Source organism: Erpetoichthys calabaricus, chromosome 3 (genome assembly GCF_900747795.2).
Source record: "Erpetoichthys calabaricus chromosome 3, fErpCal1.3, whole genome shotgun sequence".
In the NCBI taxonomy this organism is placed as follows: domain Eukaryota; kingdom Metazoa; phylum Chordata; class Cladistia; order Polypteriformes; family Polypteridae; genus Erpetoichthys; species Erpetoichthys calabaricus.
The window spans coordinates 149,914,789-149,932,778 of record NC_041396.2 but is presented as its reverse complement, the minus strand read 5'-3'; the positions used below and the strand labels follow the sequence as shown (position 1 = coordinate 149,932,778).

The window sequence follows — 17,990 nt, the reverse complement described above, 5'->3', positions numbered from 1 at the left end:
AATGATATCATTTTCAGGATGAAATGCAAGTATATATTTTAGCATTCTAAATTTTCAGAGAGCAGGAATATCATGAAATTAATGTATTCTGTGCGATGATCGCTGCTGGCGCCTCCTCTTAGTGTGGAGGAAGTCAGTTTAAAGAAGCATGCAGTGATTAACAACTGGGTTGGGGAACACAAAGCATTTAATATGCTACATTAACTTATGACGGGGTTTGAGAAAATCTAGTAAATTAAACATTGATTTTAGGATTAAGTTTAGTTTACGACATTCTACTTTATATTATAAAATCTGTCGAGAATAAAGTCGACATGTTGACTTTATTCTCAGTCCCCACCCCCCCCCCCGTATCCCTGTGTCCATTTTTTTTTCTTCACCGTGGCCCTAATACGATTCTGTAAGGCTATACCACAAATAGCATTATAAATGCAAGTTGCAGTTTTATGATTTATGTATATAGCTTCGCTTGAAGCAAGGTCCATATTAATGCAATTTGCCTAAATGATGGTTCAGTTGGTAAAGATGTCATCACCAAGTTGCACTTATTTTATTTGGTGAATACTGTGTAATGCACCTGGGCTTGAAGTAATACTATTTAAATATTATGCAGTTTAAGGATGGTAAAGTTGTTTAAAAAGACACTTTAACGTAACAGTGGACAGAGATTAACATTAACAGAAAGTGTAGTTGGTTTACAAAAAATATTTACTAATTATTCCTTTTCTAAGACATGTTCAGTGCAATACAACTTTTGACAAGCACCACTGGATATTTTTAACCATCTTTGGATGGTTGAAAATATGTTGTCAAAATTTTAGTTTAAGTTGTTTGCAAAATTTGTTCAATAAAAAGGTTCTACATTTTGACTGCAACTGTCATGCAATGTGATTACTTCTCTTCATTAGTGCCACCCCTTTGAAAACTATCACTTTAAAGGGGCCATGCAAACCTGTATTCATACTTGTGTGCACATTAAAATGTTTTTTTTTTTTTGTACAATTCTCATGACAGTGGAATAGGTTATTTTTAGCCAGTCTACTGCAGTAATTGCAGTGTAAAATGTGGTTAACATCCACTCATGCATGGGGGGAAAAAAAAAATACCGTTGAATACCGTGAAACCAGTATAAATTTTGAAAATACTGTGATATAGAATTTTGATCATACCGCTCGGGACGAATCATGGTCCATTTTCCATTTCCATGTAGGACTGATGCAATTTATCAACCTGCTCCATACAGTTCAGTACCACCTCTACTTTGGCCTCCCTTGCTTTCTTTCCCTGTATGTCAATTTCCCCACAAATTCAATCTCAACTCCTCACGTGTCAATACCACTTCAACCTACATTCCTGGAGTTTGATCCCGCTCCCACTTTTGTTGTACATCCAATTATTTCCTATTCTGTACTTATTACACAGATCAACATTTTCATTTATGTCACATCCAGTTATGTCTACTGCACTCCTTTACTGCTTCATCAGGGGTGTGGAAATCAAATTTTTTTCTACTTGTCCACGGACAAGTAAACTTAGAAAATCCACTTGTCTGCCAGTTAAATTCACTAGCCCATAAACAAACAACAAAAGTGAAAAATAGTTTATTTTTTCTGATCTCTCTTATTGATACCAAAACTGCCTTCCATTTTAAAACTGAAAAAAGTTATATAATGTTCTAGAGCAAGGTGGCAAAATACTACTCTCTGAAATAAAAAAAAGATTCCCTTATCATTTTAACTCACTAATAAACCATGCCTTCATTATAGCTACACTAGTTCTGTTTCACATATTAGTTACATAACAGAACACTGTCCCGATTCATTTTCTGCCATGTTCTTCAGCTTTTGTCTTGCAACATCTTCTCCCCCAAGAATCTTTACCATCTCAGACAGAATGGGCTGAATGCTGTTCATTTCTGCTTGAGCTGAACTGCATGGTTCCTGGACTGATGGTCCTGCAGAAGTGGATTGCTGATGACTTTTCAGGTTTTTAGAAGTGATGTGCCTGTTGCCAGATGACAGCCAGAATTCCAAAGCTGGTAGTGGGTCAAACTCTTCTAAAGGTTTGCCATCAACAACAATGCGCATCTGTTTTTGAAGGTTTTCCTGAGTCAGACGGGTTCTTAGAGAACTCTTTACTAAATTCATATTGGAGAATAATCTCTCACAAGAAGAAAAAATAATCACGCCTAAGTGAAGATTTTTATAGATATTTCATAACATTTGGAAACCGTTAGAATGTTTTCTTCTTTATTTTTAATAAACTGACAGCGCAAAACCAACTTGTTTTACATGAAAAATTCTCTAATCAAAAAACGATCTATAGACAGCTCATCAAAATTGATGTTGTCACGCAATAGATTTCTTAACTCCTCAATATATCACTACCTATGCGAAATCGCAAATTTCAGGAAAGATTAACTGCCTAACAAGCTTTGTTATGTGGTGAAAACATTTGCATTGTAAGTAAAATGACCGCATTTTTATTTAGAAACAATGAATTTTATCAATCGTCTTCTATAATACGCTACCGTGGCTGTTCATTTGTCTGTCCAGGATTTTAAATCACCTGTAGCTCACAAACCGTTTCACCTATTGACTTGAAATTTGGTACACATATACTATGCGACGTCTACTATCCGCTTTCAGGGTGATGATTTGTATTACTCTTTTCATTTTCAATTTTATTGTTGAATCAACTCTCAGCACCGCGCAGCAGGGCGGCCGTGCAGTGCATGCGTATATGCGCCGTTCTCATTCCCCACCACCTTCACTAATCATTCTTGTGGCAGATTGAAGACTTAAGTGCCAGTTTAAGTGGAAAAAGTAAAGAAAACGTACTAAGTAATTGCAACACAAAAACTAACAATCAGTTTTAACGCGAAAAGATGCCAATGAAAGAAGAGAAGCAGTGAACTGCTAGGGTGAGGAAAAGAGCAGCTGCTCAGGAAGCAGCAAGCGCATCAACCTCTGAGCAAACGAATGCTAAACAGAGACAGAGAAACAGGATGAAAACTAGGAATGCTCAAGTCAAGTGTATTCACTGCATGTTATCGTGCAGTACGCCGTTACTGGTAATATATAAAAGTTATCGATTATAATGAAAAATCGTCAGATTACATCGTAATGTCAGCATGAAAAAAAATGACAGCATCTCCAAGCGTGTAAATAGTAGGGTAAAATACTTAAGACCATAAGAGTGCTTCCCCTTTACAAAATGACGGCTGATTTTTCAAACAATATTGAAGACCAATTTGAGACATGAAGAACATGCTTAAGTAGACCGTTTCCGCACGAAGTACATACCCAGATGTTTAAAATTTGAAAGTAGCGGTAAAGATGTGCCCTGCACAGCACATATAATTCTTTTTCCTCTTGTCTCTTGCACTTGTCCGCAGACAACTGAAACCAGAAAAACACGCTTGTCCGACGGTCAATTTACCCGTGTCGGATGAGTCGGGCGTTGGATTTCCGCACCCCTGGCTTCATACATCATTTCCAGTCTTACCGCCATCTTAAAAGCCTTACCTTTAAATATTTTCCTTATTTGATCAATGATACTTCCAATGCCTTTTTACAATTGTTCCAGCCACACTGGGTCATCTCTGCTTCTAGTTTTTCCATCTTGGGCTACCATTGATGCTAGATATTTAAAAATTAACCACTCTTATCAACAGGTTTCCCTGCAGGCTAACTTCTGAATCCTGAAGTAGAGCAGATCATTAAACCTATCTAAGTGGAATCTTATCCATTACACAAACGCTACTTTTAACCAGAGTCCTCACTCCCTCACACATATCCTGGACAATCTTCACATATTTCTCATATACTCCTCTCTCTCTCATGCACCTCCAGACCTCTTGATGTGGCAGTCATTTTTTGCCAGAGAAAGGAACAACTGATGAAGTCTTTGTATTGAGACAGTACCTAGATATGCAACAAGAAAAATGAACTGCTCCCTCTACTAGGTGGTCTCCTCCCCAAGCCTTCTCTCTATAACCCTCCCCCAAATTTTGTGAGGGAGATGGTGGCCTCAGAGACAAGTCAAAGCCTAATTTTACTGTACAGTTAATCAAATACTTGAATGATACTCATGGGATCAATAAGCAAGTTTGCATATGGCATCATAAACGCCAGTTATTGTTTATAATAAAGAGACAATTTAAAATGTCAAAGTCCGATAATAGCTTGTTGGGCCCCTAAATAAACACCTCCAGTCAGGTGCACCTTTAAAAGTGGCTAGTGGAGTAGACAAATTTGTGGCCAGATGCCCCTTTTCACTGATATGCAAACATATCAAAAGGTTTCTTTGATTTAGGTGTAAAAACAATTCGCTCAATTCGTCATTACCAAATCAATTTTAAAGGGAGGGACTGCATTTTCAAGATTAAGACTCTTGATATTTAGTTTCAGTTTAATAGACACATTGGTACAGAATCCAGAATCTGACCTTTATGCTAGGTAAATCTTTGAGATCAGTGCTTGTTTGTAGTTGGGATACCAGCCAGTAATTGACATTAAAATCACTTATAAAAAATAGTTTGAATATACAGTATACAAATACACACTTAACTTTTGGTCTTGCATACATATACAGTATATTGCCATAAGGGCAATATAGATCCAACTTCAGTAAATTTAAATACAAACATGCAAAATAAATACTATAAAAACTTCTTAAAGCTGAAGAAGTCATGTTAATTTAAAATAATCCTGGGATTTTCTCCAACAGAACAAAATCCATGAAATGAGCAGATCCTGATGAAGGAACTCCAACTAATAGACAACACTTAAAACACACTTTCACTAAAATAAACACAGAATTTGAATGTATCACCAATGCCAAGATAACCAACCACTGGCAGCAATGAAAAGGTTTTTCCTTTGCAAGCAATGTCAAATTTCATCCTTAAGCCACCTACACCATTCACACCTTAATTGAAACTGGCAATCAGGTCAATCTGAAGACACCCAAGGGCAATGGGAAGGTCATTCTTTTAAACCAACTAAACACCCCCACCAGTTTAAGCTTCTTCTTGCACATGCAGTATTGGGGCATTGTCTTGAACTGCAAGACCCAATGCTGGATGGTGTTAGTATTCCATCACAAAATGTACTCCTGCAAACAGCCTCACCTGTATCAGGCCACTTTAAAATCTATTTACCTACCTTTCACATTTAGGGAAGCAGTAGATATTTGTGTGGTCAAGATCATTGAAAAACCAAAAAAACGACCTGGACAGAAGAAGCAAAGTCCACATAGAACAATGACTACACCGAATGCAAACTGCTGGAGTTTGGAGCCATGAGGTAGTATCAAATAAGTATCATGCAAATTTTGTAGGCGCAGTGAATTAAAATTAGCATGCAGGTGCTCAAGCTCCAACTAAAAAAAAAAAAAAAAGCAGTTACTGCTATACATTAGTAGGTTTTCATTTTCTTTGATTTTAACAACATTTTCAAAGCTCATGGACTTCTAAAGTGTTGGAGACAGCCTGACTGAACTTGACAACCCAAACTATTTAAAACATGTTTCACAATTACACCCACTGTATTAATTAAGTGTTTTGTCCTCCAGTTATTATGATGCAAGGGAAGATTTGAAGTATTCGGGAGCACTCCTCAGACTAAGACGTTATCTTACTCATACAAAAGCACATGAAGGAGAAGGCACAGAACCAGGACATCAGTCCTAGAGAAAACTAATCCAGTGGGTGTATATGTGATCCAACTGTGAAGTGTTGAAACAGACACCAGATCTTACAGCTCCCTTTTAACCCAGCAGCCCTCTCCAAAGTTGAGCAAAGGCACAATACTCCCAGGGCAGCTGGGATTTACAGTTTATTGAAGTAACTCTGCTATACTGTCATCTGTGGTTTTCCGCAACAGGTTGCAAAACTCGCAAAAAAAAAAAAATTCCATTTATCCTCAATGATACACCTACAAATAAGCAGATCAGCAAATTGCAATATTTTGGTTTACAAGGGAGAACCTGCATTTTATTTAGTATTACTTATGCTAGCTGGGATTTCCAAGTTTTGTTTTTTTTGAAATGCTTGAAGAGCATAAAGTCTGCTAATACAGTTCAGAGGCATCCCAAAAGTACCCCAAAGCGGGTGGGGGTGCTTTGCAAATTGTAAATACATATGGTAGTCTGCTGGGCTACCACAAATGTTACATGTCCTTTATTAAAGACAAGACTGTTTTTGGGTTAATATCAGGGAGCATTTTCACAATATCCAGTACATTTGTTAGAAGCCCAGAGTATAGATCAGGTAAATTTGAGCATCTTAAAAGTGCATATTGCATATTATATATATATATATATATATATACTAGCCATGTGCGCCCAACTACGTTGCGCGTGTTAAAGTTGTCTGTGAAGGGCTCCCTGTTTAAACGCGGCTGCCAGTTGTGAACTGGGCCCTTCGTCGCACAGCATTATGGATTTTTTTGTAAGGGAAACAAAATTACAAAACAAAACCCTTGGACATTGATTCGATAGGAACGACCTACTCAGAATCACTGTCCGAATAGTAATTATGTGGTGGTGGAGGAGCATTTCTGCTTCTCTCCGTTCACAGTCCGTCTCGTTTTCATGACGCGGTCGTTTCCTCTCACGATCTCTTCTCAACCTTTCTCCAATCTCGCAGGTTGCTTTGTGGGAATCCAAAAGAGTAAGGAAGAACCAATGCTTCTTTCTTGAACTCCAAACGCCGACTGATGGAAAATCACAGAAGTGTGCCTGACATATACTCTGACTGCTGCCTCCAAGAAGTGGGTGAACATTCGATTTGAACGAAGTGCTGCCAACGACGGTCGATAGAAACACAAAAAAACCACAGTCTCGACAACGAAGCAGGTGTCGACGCCAGATCTAAAACACAAACAGTGGTGTCGACAGTGTTTGTAAATAAAAGTAACAACCAAGGTGTTGTGTATTCAGCCAGTACAAACAGCACATAGTCTCCTTTAGTTCAATCCTCTTTAATCACCACACTCCAACCTCATCCAACGATCCCCCCCCTCACTTCCTTTCCTCCTCCTTTACTACTGCCCTCTACTGAACACAGCAGGAACACCACACAAGGCAGTGAATTCGCGGACAAACAAAGATCAAGATCCAAATGAAGATTATATATAAAGATTTTTTTTTCATCTTTTCATACAAAAATATTTTTCCTATGTATTGAAACTTATGGCCCACCTTATCTCTAGATTTCTATATCAAAAAAACCCAAACACACACACACAATCCTGTATAATTTTTATATGTATACACACCCACCCAACCCCCCAGGGCATTAATGGCATTCATGAATCTTCCTTTAGGTATCTACCGATACAGAAACAGACATCTGACCAGAAATTCTATGCATCTTCTCCCCAGTTCAAATACACATTAACAAAAGGTAGTTATTTAATAAATCTAAAACAGTCTGATGTCTAATCAACTCAGACCACAGTGTTAATGTACAAGATAACATGCAATGTAATTGGAATATTTTGGAATCCATATAGTAATAAAATGAATTACAGTGGAACCTCGGTTTGCGAGCATAATTCGTTCCGGAAACGTGCTCACAGTCCAAAGCACTCATACGTATATCAAAGTGAATTTCCCCATAAGAAATAATGGAAACTCAGATGATTCGTTCCACAACCCAAAACTATTCATATAAAAATGATTAATACAAAATATAAAGTAAAAACACATAAAACAAATTAACCTGCACTTTACCTTTGAAAGGAATCATGGCTGGTGTGAGCGAGTTTCTAAACTCTTGTAGGATTCCATCCAACGGGACGACACGCGGAAGAGTGTCCCAAAGCAAATTGCAGTCTCCCAGCACTGTAGCAGTTCACCGTAAAAGCGAATCTGAAAAGATCGCGGACATGCTAGAAGTGGGAACATTATAAATGCGCAGAGCACAGTATTACTTGGCCACGACCCTGCCTGACTGCTGCGCGTGTATAGGAGAGTGGCAGATCCCGCTACAATAAATAACCGTGCTGTGTCAAGCTGAATAAAGCTGATGTTGCTAAAGTACTGAGACTCGGCTTCGTGTTTTGGGGTGCAAGACAGGGACTCGCACATCACAGCACACACAGTCACAATGCTGTAGTAAACAGTATACGCTTGTACGGATGTTGACAATATGAGTGAGGCACGCCGACTCAGATGGAGAATAGGAAACAATTGCCCACAATCCTGCAGCGAGCGAGCAAGAGAGGAACCATCAGCTCAGTTGTGATCACATGACACTCAGCAGACAAAGCATACACATACTACATGTATTGCAAGACCTCGCTCGTTTATCAAGTCAAAATTTATTAAAAATTTTAGCTCGTCTTGCAAAACACTCGTAAACCAAGTTACTCGCAAACCGAGGTTTCACTGTATTTTCATTCAACAGATGGCACGTCAAACATTAGCACTGCTTTTATGAATCGCATACCAAACGGCATAACACACACAGCAAACGCACAGGCACACAGCTACTGGTCCTTTTATTAAGACAGATGAAAAGACCACATCACTCTGGATGCGAACTACAGAGAAACAACATTTATCTAACATTTCACTTTCTACATCTATGTGCAATCATTAAAATAATTGGCCACATATCTAAAGGGAAGGGTTTTGAAGGCTGTACCCTTAAATTGCTAGAACACTTGTTTATAATGGAGAAGGAAAAGAGGGAAAAAAAAAAAAAAAAAAAAAAAAAAACCCCACACCCCTTATACTTCTCTGTCTTGGTCACAGAAGTTTTGCTTTTTCTCTTCTCGGACCACCTTAGAATCTGCACTAAAAATTCTCACCATGGACACTATCGCATTAGACCAACAGCCAAAAATCCCTGCACCTGACAAATAACTAAATACACAGATACAGCATTTTATTCAATGCCAGCATTAAGATGTTATAAATAAGCCTGACTTTAGGCTACTTTACTTCAGTAAAAAACAATCATGATTATGGTTCATTTTATAGCTGCATACCAATCTATTTGTATGGCTTTGATAAAGGAGTTAGCGAGTGCTAGTAATGACAATATATTCTACTGATCACAAATTACATTGCACCAGCTACACTTTCACTACTCGGGAAAGTTATGCAGTGAACTTTTCATCCTTTATTTATGTGCATATCATTATTGGCGGCAACCTGCAAAGCTCAGTGGTCCGATCTTCCCACAACAGCTTCAGGCAATGCTTTGCTGTCAGATCTCTTCAACTTGAGAATGCACTTCTCGTTAATATAGCGACATCAGACACACATCTTGGCGCAGTGCTGGTTCAGGCCTAGAGAAGCCCTCTGACTAGTAGACTTCCTAACTCTTGGATATGTAACTCTTGGTGGGGGGTTAGGTCATAATTCTGAGAAACTGAATGCCAGCGTAACTTTGCCCTGCCACCAGTTTCCCTCACAACAAATTCTGCTTATCCCACTGCTTCACCAGATTAATATAAGTGAACAGAGGCACTTTGGCCATTTGGTTACAAGGAGTCCTAGTTTACGTATTAGACATGGCCTATCGAGATCAAGGACAGACCCAGGATATGATGAGGGAATCTCTTGATTCTCCTGGGAGTGTCTGGCTATTCTCCAAAAGGATTGGAGGAGGTTGGAGAACAGGGAGGCCTATTAAGCCTCCAAGACCCTCCTCAGAAAATGCTAAATGAAAATGGATGTGTGGGTGGTGTGGAGAAATCCTGATTCAGCCACCCCAAAGTTTATGGCTGGGAAATCGGTGTTAATGACTACATGTTTTGTCATAAGTTTGGGTATAAAATTAACATTTGTCTATGAGGAAAACAAAAAGTTTAAATTTGTGTTACAAGAGTGTAACTGAATCAATTTTCCACATTTTCAAATGTGACATGTTTAGGTTAAAAATTATATACACGATACAAAGCTCTTGAATTAAGCTTCATTTACAAAAAGACAGTCAGTCTTTCCATTTTTGCCAACTATGCAGGAGATTAGTATGTTGCAAGTGTATTGATTTTTGCCCACCTGCATATTCAGATATCAAGGAATTGAAAAGAAACAAAATGTTAAAAGTCAGTACAAGTCAACAGACCTATTCAACTTTTTCATACAAAGTATTAACAGACTCTGGAAAAATCATTCAACAAGCAGAGTAGTCTCCGCTACCTCAATAAAATATTCTTTCACTACCTTGGTCTCTCACAAATGCAGTGTCTGTCAGTCCAGAGAAATGACCAAGGCTATACCAGGTTCATTGTTATCTAGTAAATAAACAGCTCAATAGTTAATATGTAACATCTTCTGAAATAAGCAAATAAATGGACAAGCCCAGGACTAAGACTTACAAAAAGCCTGTTACAGCCACTTACAAGAGGGGTACAAGAGTTAGATATCCACATGAATAAAGCTGTGGTTGAATAAATAAGATCAAACTTTTTAAAGTCAAAGTTTTTGAAATGATCTAAAGCTACATTAAAACAGGAGGAAACCAGTTTAACATTGATATTAAAACTGCAATTTGCATTTTAACTACAGATTGTCCTTTTTTTATTTATAAATAAAACTTGTGCCAAGTAAAAATGAAAGGTTTCACATAGGATAAGGTCATGAAAATATTTGGACAAGAGATTTTACAAGTGCTTTGCTTACAGGTTAATGAAATTAAAAAAGGAACACATGCAACACACACAGTAGAATTAATTTTTCAAGACAGTTACAGCTCAACTGTCTTGAAGTACAAACATACAAATTCTCAAACATTTGCAGATCTTTACACTCCAGATTCTGAGCTACCCACTGCACTAAGACCATTCGGTGCATACCGTACTAGGATTCACATACTCTTAAATCCAATGTTCAATCCTCTCACATTACCTCTCAGCTGAAAATTTAACAGCAAGAACACACACCACATCACACAGACTTAACAAAACCTGCTACTGCAGTCTTCATCAGCAAATTTACTTCCAGAGTGTCACAAGCAACATCCTATTCTACATGGTATGAGAATAGGCGGTCAGACTTTAATTTATAAACAAAAAATAAATAAATAAAAATTCATACTTTTTAAAACTGGCACTACCTGCAGGGGTCAGGAATTCCACAGAACCATTACTGGAGCAAAGAAAAACCTACTGTAATTAGCATTTCATTACTCCACTGCAGACATGTTCATTCACATTGTGCCAGAATCTGTAAACCTGCTAAAAAATTTTGTATTATAGATTATACAAGAACAGGCTACATTTATAAGATATCCAAAACATTGAAAATCATCTATTTCTATACCATGTCTGCCATATACAAAGATTCTTGCAGCTCATTTAAGCTAGATATGTCATTTAAGTGCAATTTTTGACATATGCATCAAGACATATCTACAATTAAAATACAAAACTAAGCCAATCCTCCAACCCCAGAACCTAATCTGGGAAAACCAGCAACCTATTCTTGGGTTCACTACCACCATGACAATTTAATCAAGAGAGCAGTGGGTTTAGCATTTAATTTTATTTCCACACATTCAAAATTTAAGCCGCTTCAAGTCTGTCAGCCATGTCATGGGTGTAACTTCCAACAATGAAATGACAGTAACTACACTCTTACCTTCAGCAGATATTTTCTTTTTACCCCTATTTGAAAAAACAGCAACTAAAAGAAAATTACCACAATAATATATAAAAGTTTAGGAGGTCTTCAAGATTGTATTTGTATAAACTCTGGAGCTGCACCACAGTCTATAAATGTTTGCAAAGACTTGCCTTAAATTAAATAGTGACAAAAACTGAGGTTCTCCTCTTTGGTACAAAATCAACATTATCCAAAATTGATCATTTTTCATTTGTTATTGATAATTCCTCTGTCTCCCCTTCCCCACAGGTTAAGAAGTCTGGGTGTCATCCTTGACAGTACATTATCCTTTCAGTCCCACATCAATAACATCTCCCGGTCTGCATATTTCCACTTGCGTAACATCAATCGTACTCACCCCTCCCTCACTCCCCACACCACTGCTATCCTTGTTCATAGCCTTGTCACATCTCACCTGGATTATTGAAATTCCCTTTTCTTTGGTCTTTCTCGCAAATCTATAAGCTTCAACTGGTCCAGAATTCAGCTGCCCGCATCATTACAAAAACCCCCTCTATTTACCATATCACTCCTGTTTTGCAGCAGCTTCACTGGCTTCCAGTTAAGTTCCACATTCAATTAAAAATTCTTCTGTTAACTTTTAAGGCTATCTACAACCTTGCCCCTCCATATCTGTCTGACCTCCATGTTGCCATTACCTCCCACACCCTTAGATCCTCTTCCTCCATCCACTCGACTGTCCCCTTTGTCCATCTTACCACTATGGGGAGCAGAGCATTCAGTTGCTCTGCTCCCCAGCTCTGGAACTCACTACCATTACCGAGCTTAGAAATATTGAATCATTTTCAAAATCTAAACTTAACTCATTTGTTTAAGACTGCTTTTTCTCGGATTACAATTGGTCTGTCTGAATTTTTGTATTTTATAGTTTTGTTTATAATCTGTTTCATCTATTGTTTGGTGTCCTTGAGGGTTTAGAAAGGCACCTACAAATAAAATGTATTATACTACAAATACACGCACGCACAATACATTGGCAAACTTACTCATCCATTTAATTTTAAAATGAAGCCACCAATCAAAAAACTAAGTGTCCCAAGCCATAAGAATCTTTCAGTAAAACACCTAGAGAGATTGTAACGGACACATTTTAGCTGCAGTTAGACCAATTACCACAAATCTGGTTTCTAAGCATATCTAAAATCGACTCCACCCAGGTTGTTCAATGGTGATGAAAGAGGGAAAAAAACAAATGGGGCAAGGGTCAGTAGATAAAGTTTAGAACAGATAGGGTTAGCTATGCCGTTTACAGGTTTTACCTGGATGACAGAGCATACAGTACAGCATTGAAAGACAAAAAGTTGCATGTCAAGGGGCCACCTAGGCAATACAAGTGCAGCGCCTGGAACATGCCCACTGCCTCCTTTGCAGAATGGGCCCTTGAACAAAGTTTCATAAAATAATTGAATAAAAAAACAAAAACACATGTTTAAATGTAGAAATGCTACAACATTAACACAGCCAAACAAAGCAAGTGAATTTGTTTAGAATTTATCAAAATTGTCACACACCCTAAACAATCTTTCCTTGAACACCAAATACAAAACAACAGTTATTGCATCTCTTTTACTTTAATACTTCTTTTGATATTCATCATAAAATGCCTCCAAGTTGCCTTAAAAGGTAGTTTAAACTGAAAGGACACTATTTGTATGTTTTGACAATACTTGTAATTTCCTCACCACCCCTTACACCAAAGCTTTGTTGTCTGCTTCTACACTAGGCAACACGGTGGAAGGACAGAACAACTTTTGCATCTTACTGTATTGAGCTTCTTATTTACAATAATTTGATATTCAGTGTAAAAGACATTCAAGTACAGTTTGTCTTGGTGATCTTTCAACCTGTTCAGGTTATTTAAAAGGAAGTCAAATATTCAACAGTTTTACTTGAGCACTCAACTAAAAAATGGTGGTATATTCAAATTGGACAGTGCAGTTTCTTTGAGGCACAAATATTCATATAATTTTGACAGAAGAAAACTATACACCAGGTTTTGTACTCTATATAGAAAGTGTGTAAACAAACAGGTCTATATAATGCTTTGATTACATTAGGAAACACCAAATATTGCATTGAGGGTCAAAATATACACATCAATTTTAGATTTTTGGGGGTTGTTTGTATACGTATAGCTTTTACAGAAACAGGATAGTGTTTTGGTCAAAGAAAGCATCAAATTAAGAAGCTCAGTTATGCCACATGTTATTACCACATATATCAGCTCTGGTTTCACCAAGAGAACTGATCACCATCACAACAGACCCACTTACTCTTCTAAGCACAGGTTATATGAACTTCTGGTATTTCTGTTTAGTCGCAACATTCATATCAGATACATTAAAAGAAACCATTCCTAATCAGTATTAAAGTAGGATGGATGATCAATTATGGTAGTTGAGCTATGTAGCTTGTGCTACAGACCAAGAACAGGCAGACTTTACAAGAGAAAGACAGGAATATTGGCCTTTAAAGAAAGTCTGAAAAATGGATCAGTTATCCTGTGCACTTAAATGGCAAGAAAATCTATTTTAGTGAAATCATACAAGATGTATCAGGCTTTTAAGGGACAAAGTCTGAACAGGCAACACCTGCAGCCTTTTTTTTTTTTTTTAAATATAAAAAGCCTAACAAAAAAAAATAAAGCCTTCCATGGATGTGGTTGGCCCAGTAATGTCTAATCGGAACTGCATACACATTGGTAATATTTAGGCTTCAAAGATGAACAACTTGGGAATGTGCATATCCATATTGTTCTAAGAAAATCATAAATGAGAAATTCACAGAAGTCCAGCTCCCTTTTAAAATGTTTCATAGAAGAACACAAGGTTCTGATGTGAACAAATGTACACCACTACAAAAAAAAAAAAAAAAAAAAAAAAAAAAAAAAAAAGTTTAACAATTTTACATTTAACATGTCTGCAAACAAAATTTAGTTTGAGATTATATATATATATATATATATATATATCTATATATCTATATATATATATCTATCTATATATCTATATATATATATATATATATCTATATATATATAGATTATATATAGATAGATAGATAGATAGATAGATAGATAGATAGATAGATAGATAGATAGATAGATAGATAGATAGATAGATAGATAGATAGATAGAGAGAGAGAGCAACTTTCCAGCAAGCTGTACAGAAGGCACAAACTAAACCTAAAAGTAAATCTTGCTAAAAAAAATCCTTCTAAAGACTTTCCACACGTCCTTGACTCAGCATTATGAAAGCAAATAAATACAACAAAGCTATATAGTCACTGGAAGCATTAGTCAGCTAGTATGAAACTTTTTTTGGTTTTACAGCAGGCACGGCTATGCTTTTCCCTTGTGTGCTACAGCCAAAACAATCACCCAAACATATTCATCCAAGTTAAGGGCTTTTGGACTCTACAAAGTGCAAAGACCTTTCAGATCAACCAACACATTTTTGAGCCAAGCTGTGTAATTCCAGAGTTTTGTACTTAGTTTGTCTTGATGAACTTTACTTTGGTGCTGCCCAAAGATAAACCATTTGGCACAAGATTCCAGAAATTAAACAACACATCATTAGTTACCCAAGTTTAAAATGAACCGGAGAAAACAAAACGGCAACCCTGAGCCACTACAATCTAGTATGCTTATTACCTGTAACAGACGTGACTCCCAGATATGCAATTCACTCAACTCATTGTGAGGTATAATTGTAATATAAATCGGTAAATCAGGGTTGAATAATTAATTCAGTACCTACGATACTAGAATCGGACACGTACATTTTACTAGGAACACTGGGTAGACTTGCCATTTATGAGACAAATACATGATGCATAATAGTGACTAACTCCCATCAGGAAAACGCTCATAAATCACCAAACACATACTATATTAACAGGAATACAATGTGGCAAACTGTTTAAAATCTGCAAAACAAGCATACATTTTTCAGAATTAACAAGCGGAGGAAAAAACGTCACAAAAAAAATCAGGACGGTGCTGGCTTAAGCATATTCAGGATGTGGATAAACAGGCTTCAATCGAAAGAAAACAAGTATATGGATCTTAAACTCAAACTTGTCATCATTTACTGACTAACATCCTACATCAATCCCAAAGACAAGTCTTTCACAATCCCTAACGAGAGAAAAAAAAGTAACTCGGCACTACGTTAAGGCGCGAAGACTTGGGAGCCCGAAATTTACGGCAAACCATTAAAGCACATAAAAATCCAGAAGAGAGACGATTTTTCCCCACTTTGTCCTTCCGTTATGAAGAGGAACAGGGGACTACTCCTGCCCCCTACTGGCTTAAAAAAAAAAAAAAAAAAAGCACAACCCAGATCAGGGTACCTTAACAAGCGCCTCACAAATTGGTTTCTGTCAAAATATTTACCTGCCAACCGCGTCATGTCCGCAAGGCGCGACCCTGCCCAGGTTCACACGTTTGCGCTAGCCTCATTATCGTGCGGACTTGATAGAGACTTAGGCAGTAAGTGGGAAAAGAGCTAATTCACATGAAAAAGTGATAACTGGAAGGACAAGGGAACCACACTCTCCTCGTTCAGTATACATTATACCCACCGGCTGCGCCTTCTCGCCCGATTATCCCACTATACTCTCTTTTTTTTTTGCTTTTTATGTTACTAAATAACATGACGTGCTAACACAACACGCGTTTAAATAGGAGAAACATTTCTTTTCCCGGGTTAAGAAGCCTCCTACCGAAACCACGTAGCGCGTGCTGGCCCAACTCATACACATTTAGTGTTAGCAACCTATTAACAAAGGAAATCAGAGTACGTTAACTTTTAAACACAGGGGATATACTGAAGAAGCACTCACCGAATAGGCAAGAGGGATCCATATCGTTGCCAAACAGACGAAAACTACTATTCCATTAAACATTCTAATTTTCTTCATCTTTAGTTAATCTTGGTTCCCAGATGCTGTACGATGAAAAAATCCTATAAACCTCCAATATATAAGTCCAAAAAAACACAAACACTCAGAGAACGATTGCGTATCTCCTTCCCTCCTGTAAACCACTCTCAGCTCCTCAATTGATTTACCTATGAACAAGAAAGTGAGAGACACCTCATTTAGAAGTCGTTCAGCCCCGCCTACTGAGGTGGAACGTTGTGGGAGGCGCCTTAGCGCCATATATGGATATATCCGCCTCACGGGCTTTTGCGTGCGGTGGTCAAGCGGAATTAGTGTTGTTAAAATACGTATAAATAGACAAATAATTATAGTGCATATAATAATATACGAAATGTCTCTATAGTTGAATTATTGAAGTTGCTTCTAAAAAATCTATATAATTTTAAGATGGACTCGTCCCGACCTATTAAAGGTGAGAAATAAGATGATTTAATATCCTGATGTTTGTTCCGAAGCGTCCTTTCACTAAACTACTGAATGAGGTGTTAAATAAATAATTACGATTGTTTATTTCGCCAGAATCAGATTTACCAAAACTTTACCAAAATTGATTATAGCTGCAGAAAATAGTTAAATTAAAGAGTATTATTACAGAGTCAAACAAAAGTGTTGAACAAAGGGGCGATTGGCATGTTAACGATTCAGCCTTCCATTATTAAACTCGCTTAATACAGGTTAGGATCGCGGAGGCCGGAGACTATCCCGATAACATATTGTGCAAGTCAGGAAGCAACTCGCTCACAGTCCTCATTATAATGCAGCATGGTCACTGAAAGAATTCAGTGACAGTGAGGACAATGATACGTTTTCCGATTTTATTTTAAAATTTGATTCGCTAGATTAATATAATGATTGGTCAAACAGTAATTATTACGTGTGTTTATCAGGATTGATGTGTTAAATTTATTGAGCTGCATAATTATGAAGACAGACAGACAGACAGACAGAGATAATACCAGTCTTTTAAGTGAGTCTGCTGATGAATGTTAACCATTGTTTAAACAGGGCCATTTATTGAGTTATTCCATTGCTGCATTTTGTTGTACTTGTATGAACGTCCATAGATTCTTTCACTTTTTTTTGTGTGCAGAATCATGTATTTTTCTGTATCGCAATTAAAATGGACATCTGGTATTAAAAGTGAGCACTCCTAGCTGCTATCATGCAGAATCTTTGTGTTGCTTTCTTTACTGGAGGAGTGTCAAACTTAGATCCTGGAGGCCAGCAGTGGCCGCCGGTTTTCATTTCTACCACTTTCTTAACAATTACTGCTGCAAATGGAACATACTCTTTGCCTTAATTTTAATTCACTTCTTTTTTAAGATTCAGAAACCTTAATGACAACCAGGAAAGTTAATCTCATTTGCACCAGTTTGTTCACTGGAAAATCAACTGGAAA

The 17,990-nt window shown here is 37.3% G+C and overlaps 1 protein-coding gene across 1 annotated transcript in view; it reads right to left on the bottom strand.

Annotated features, from left to right (window-relative positions):
* LOC114648398 (syndecan-1-like) overlaps window positions 1-16,801 on the bottom strand; it is a 41,414-nt gene extending 24,613 nt beyond the window's left edge. Inside the window, exon 1 of the mRNA XM_028797403.2 lies at window positions 16,493-16,801. Coding sequence (XP_028653236.1) covers window positions 16,493-16,570 — 78 coding nt within the window. The 5' untranslated portion in view covers window positions 16,571-16,801. The remainder of the gene's footprint in view (window positions 1-16,492) is intronic.
* Window positions 16,802-17,990: the final 1,189 nt, after the last annotated feature.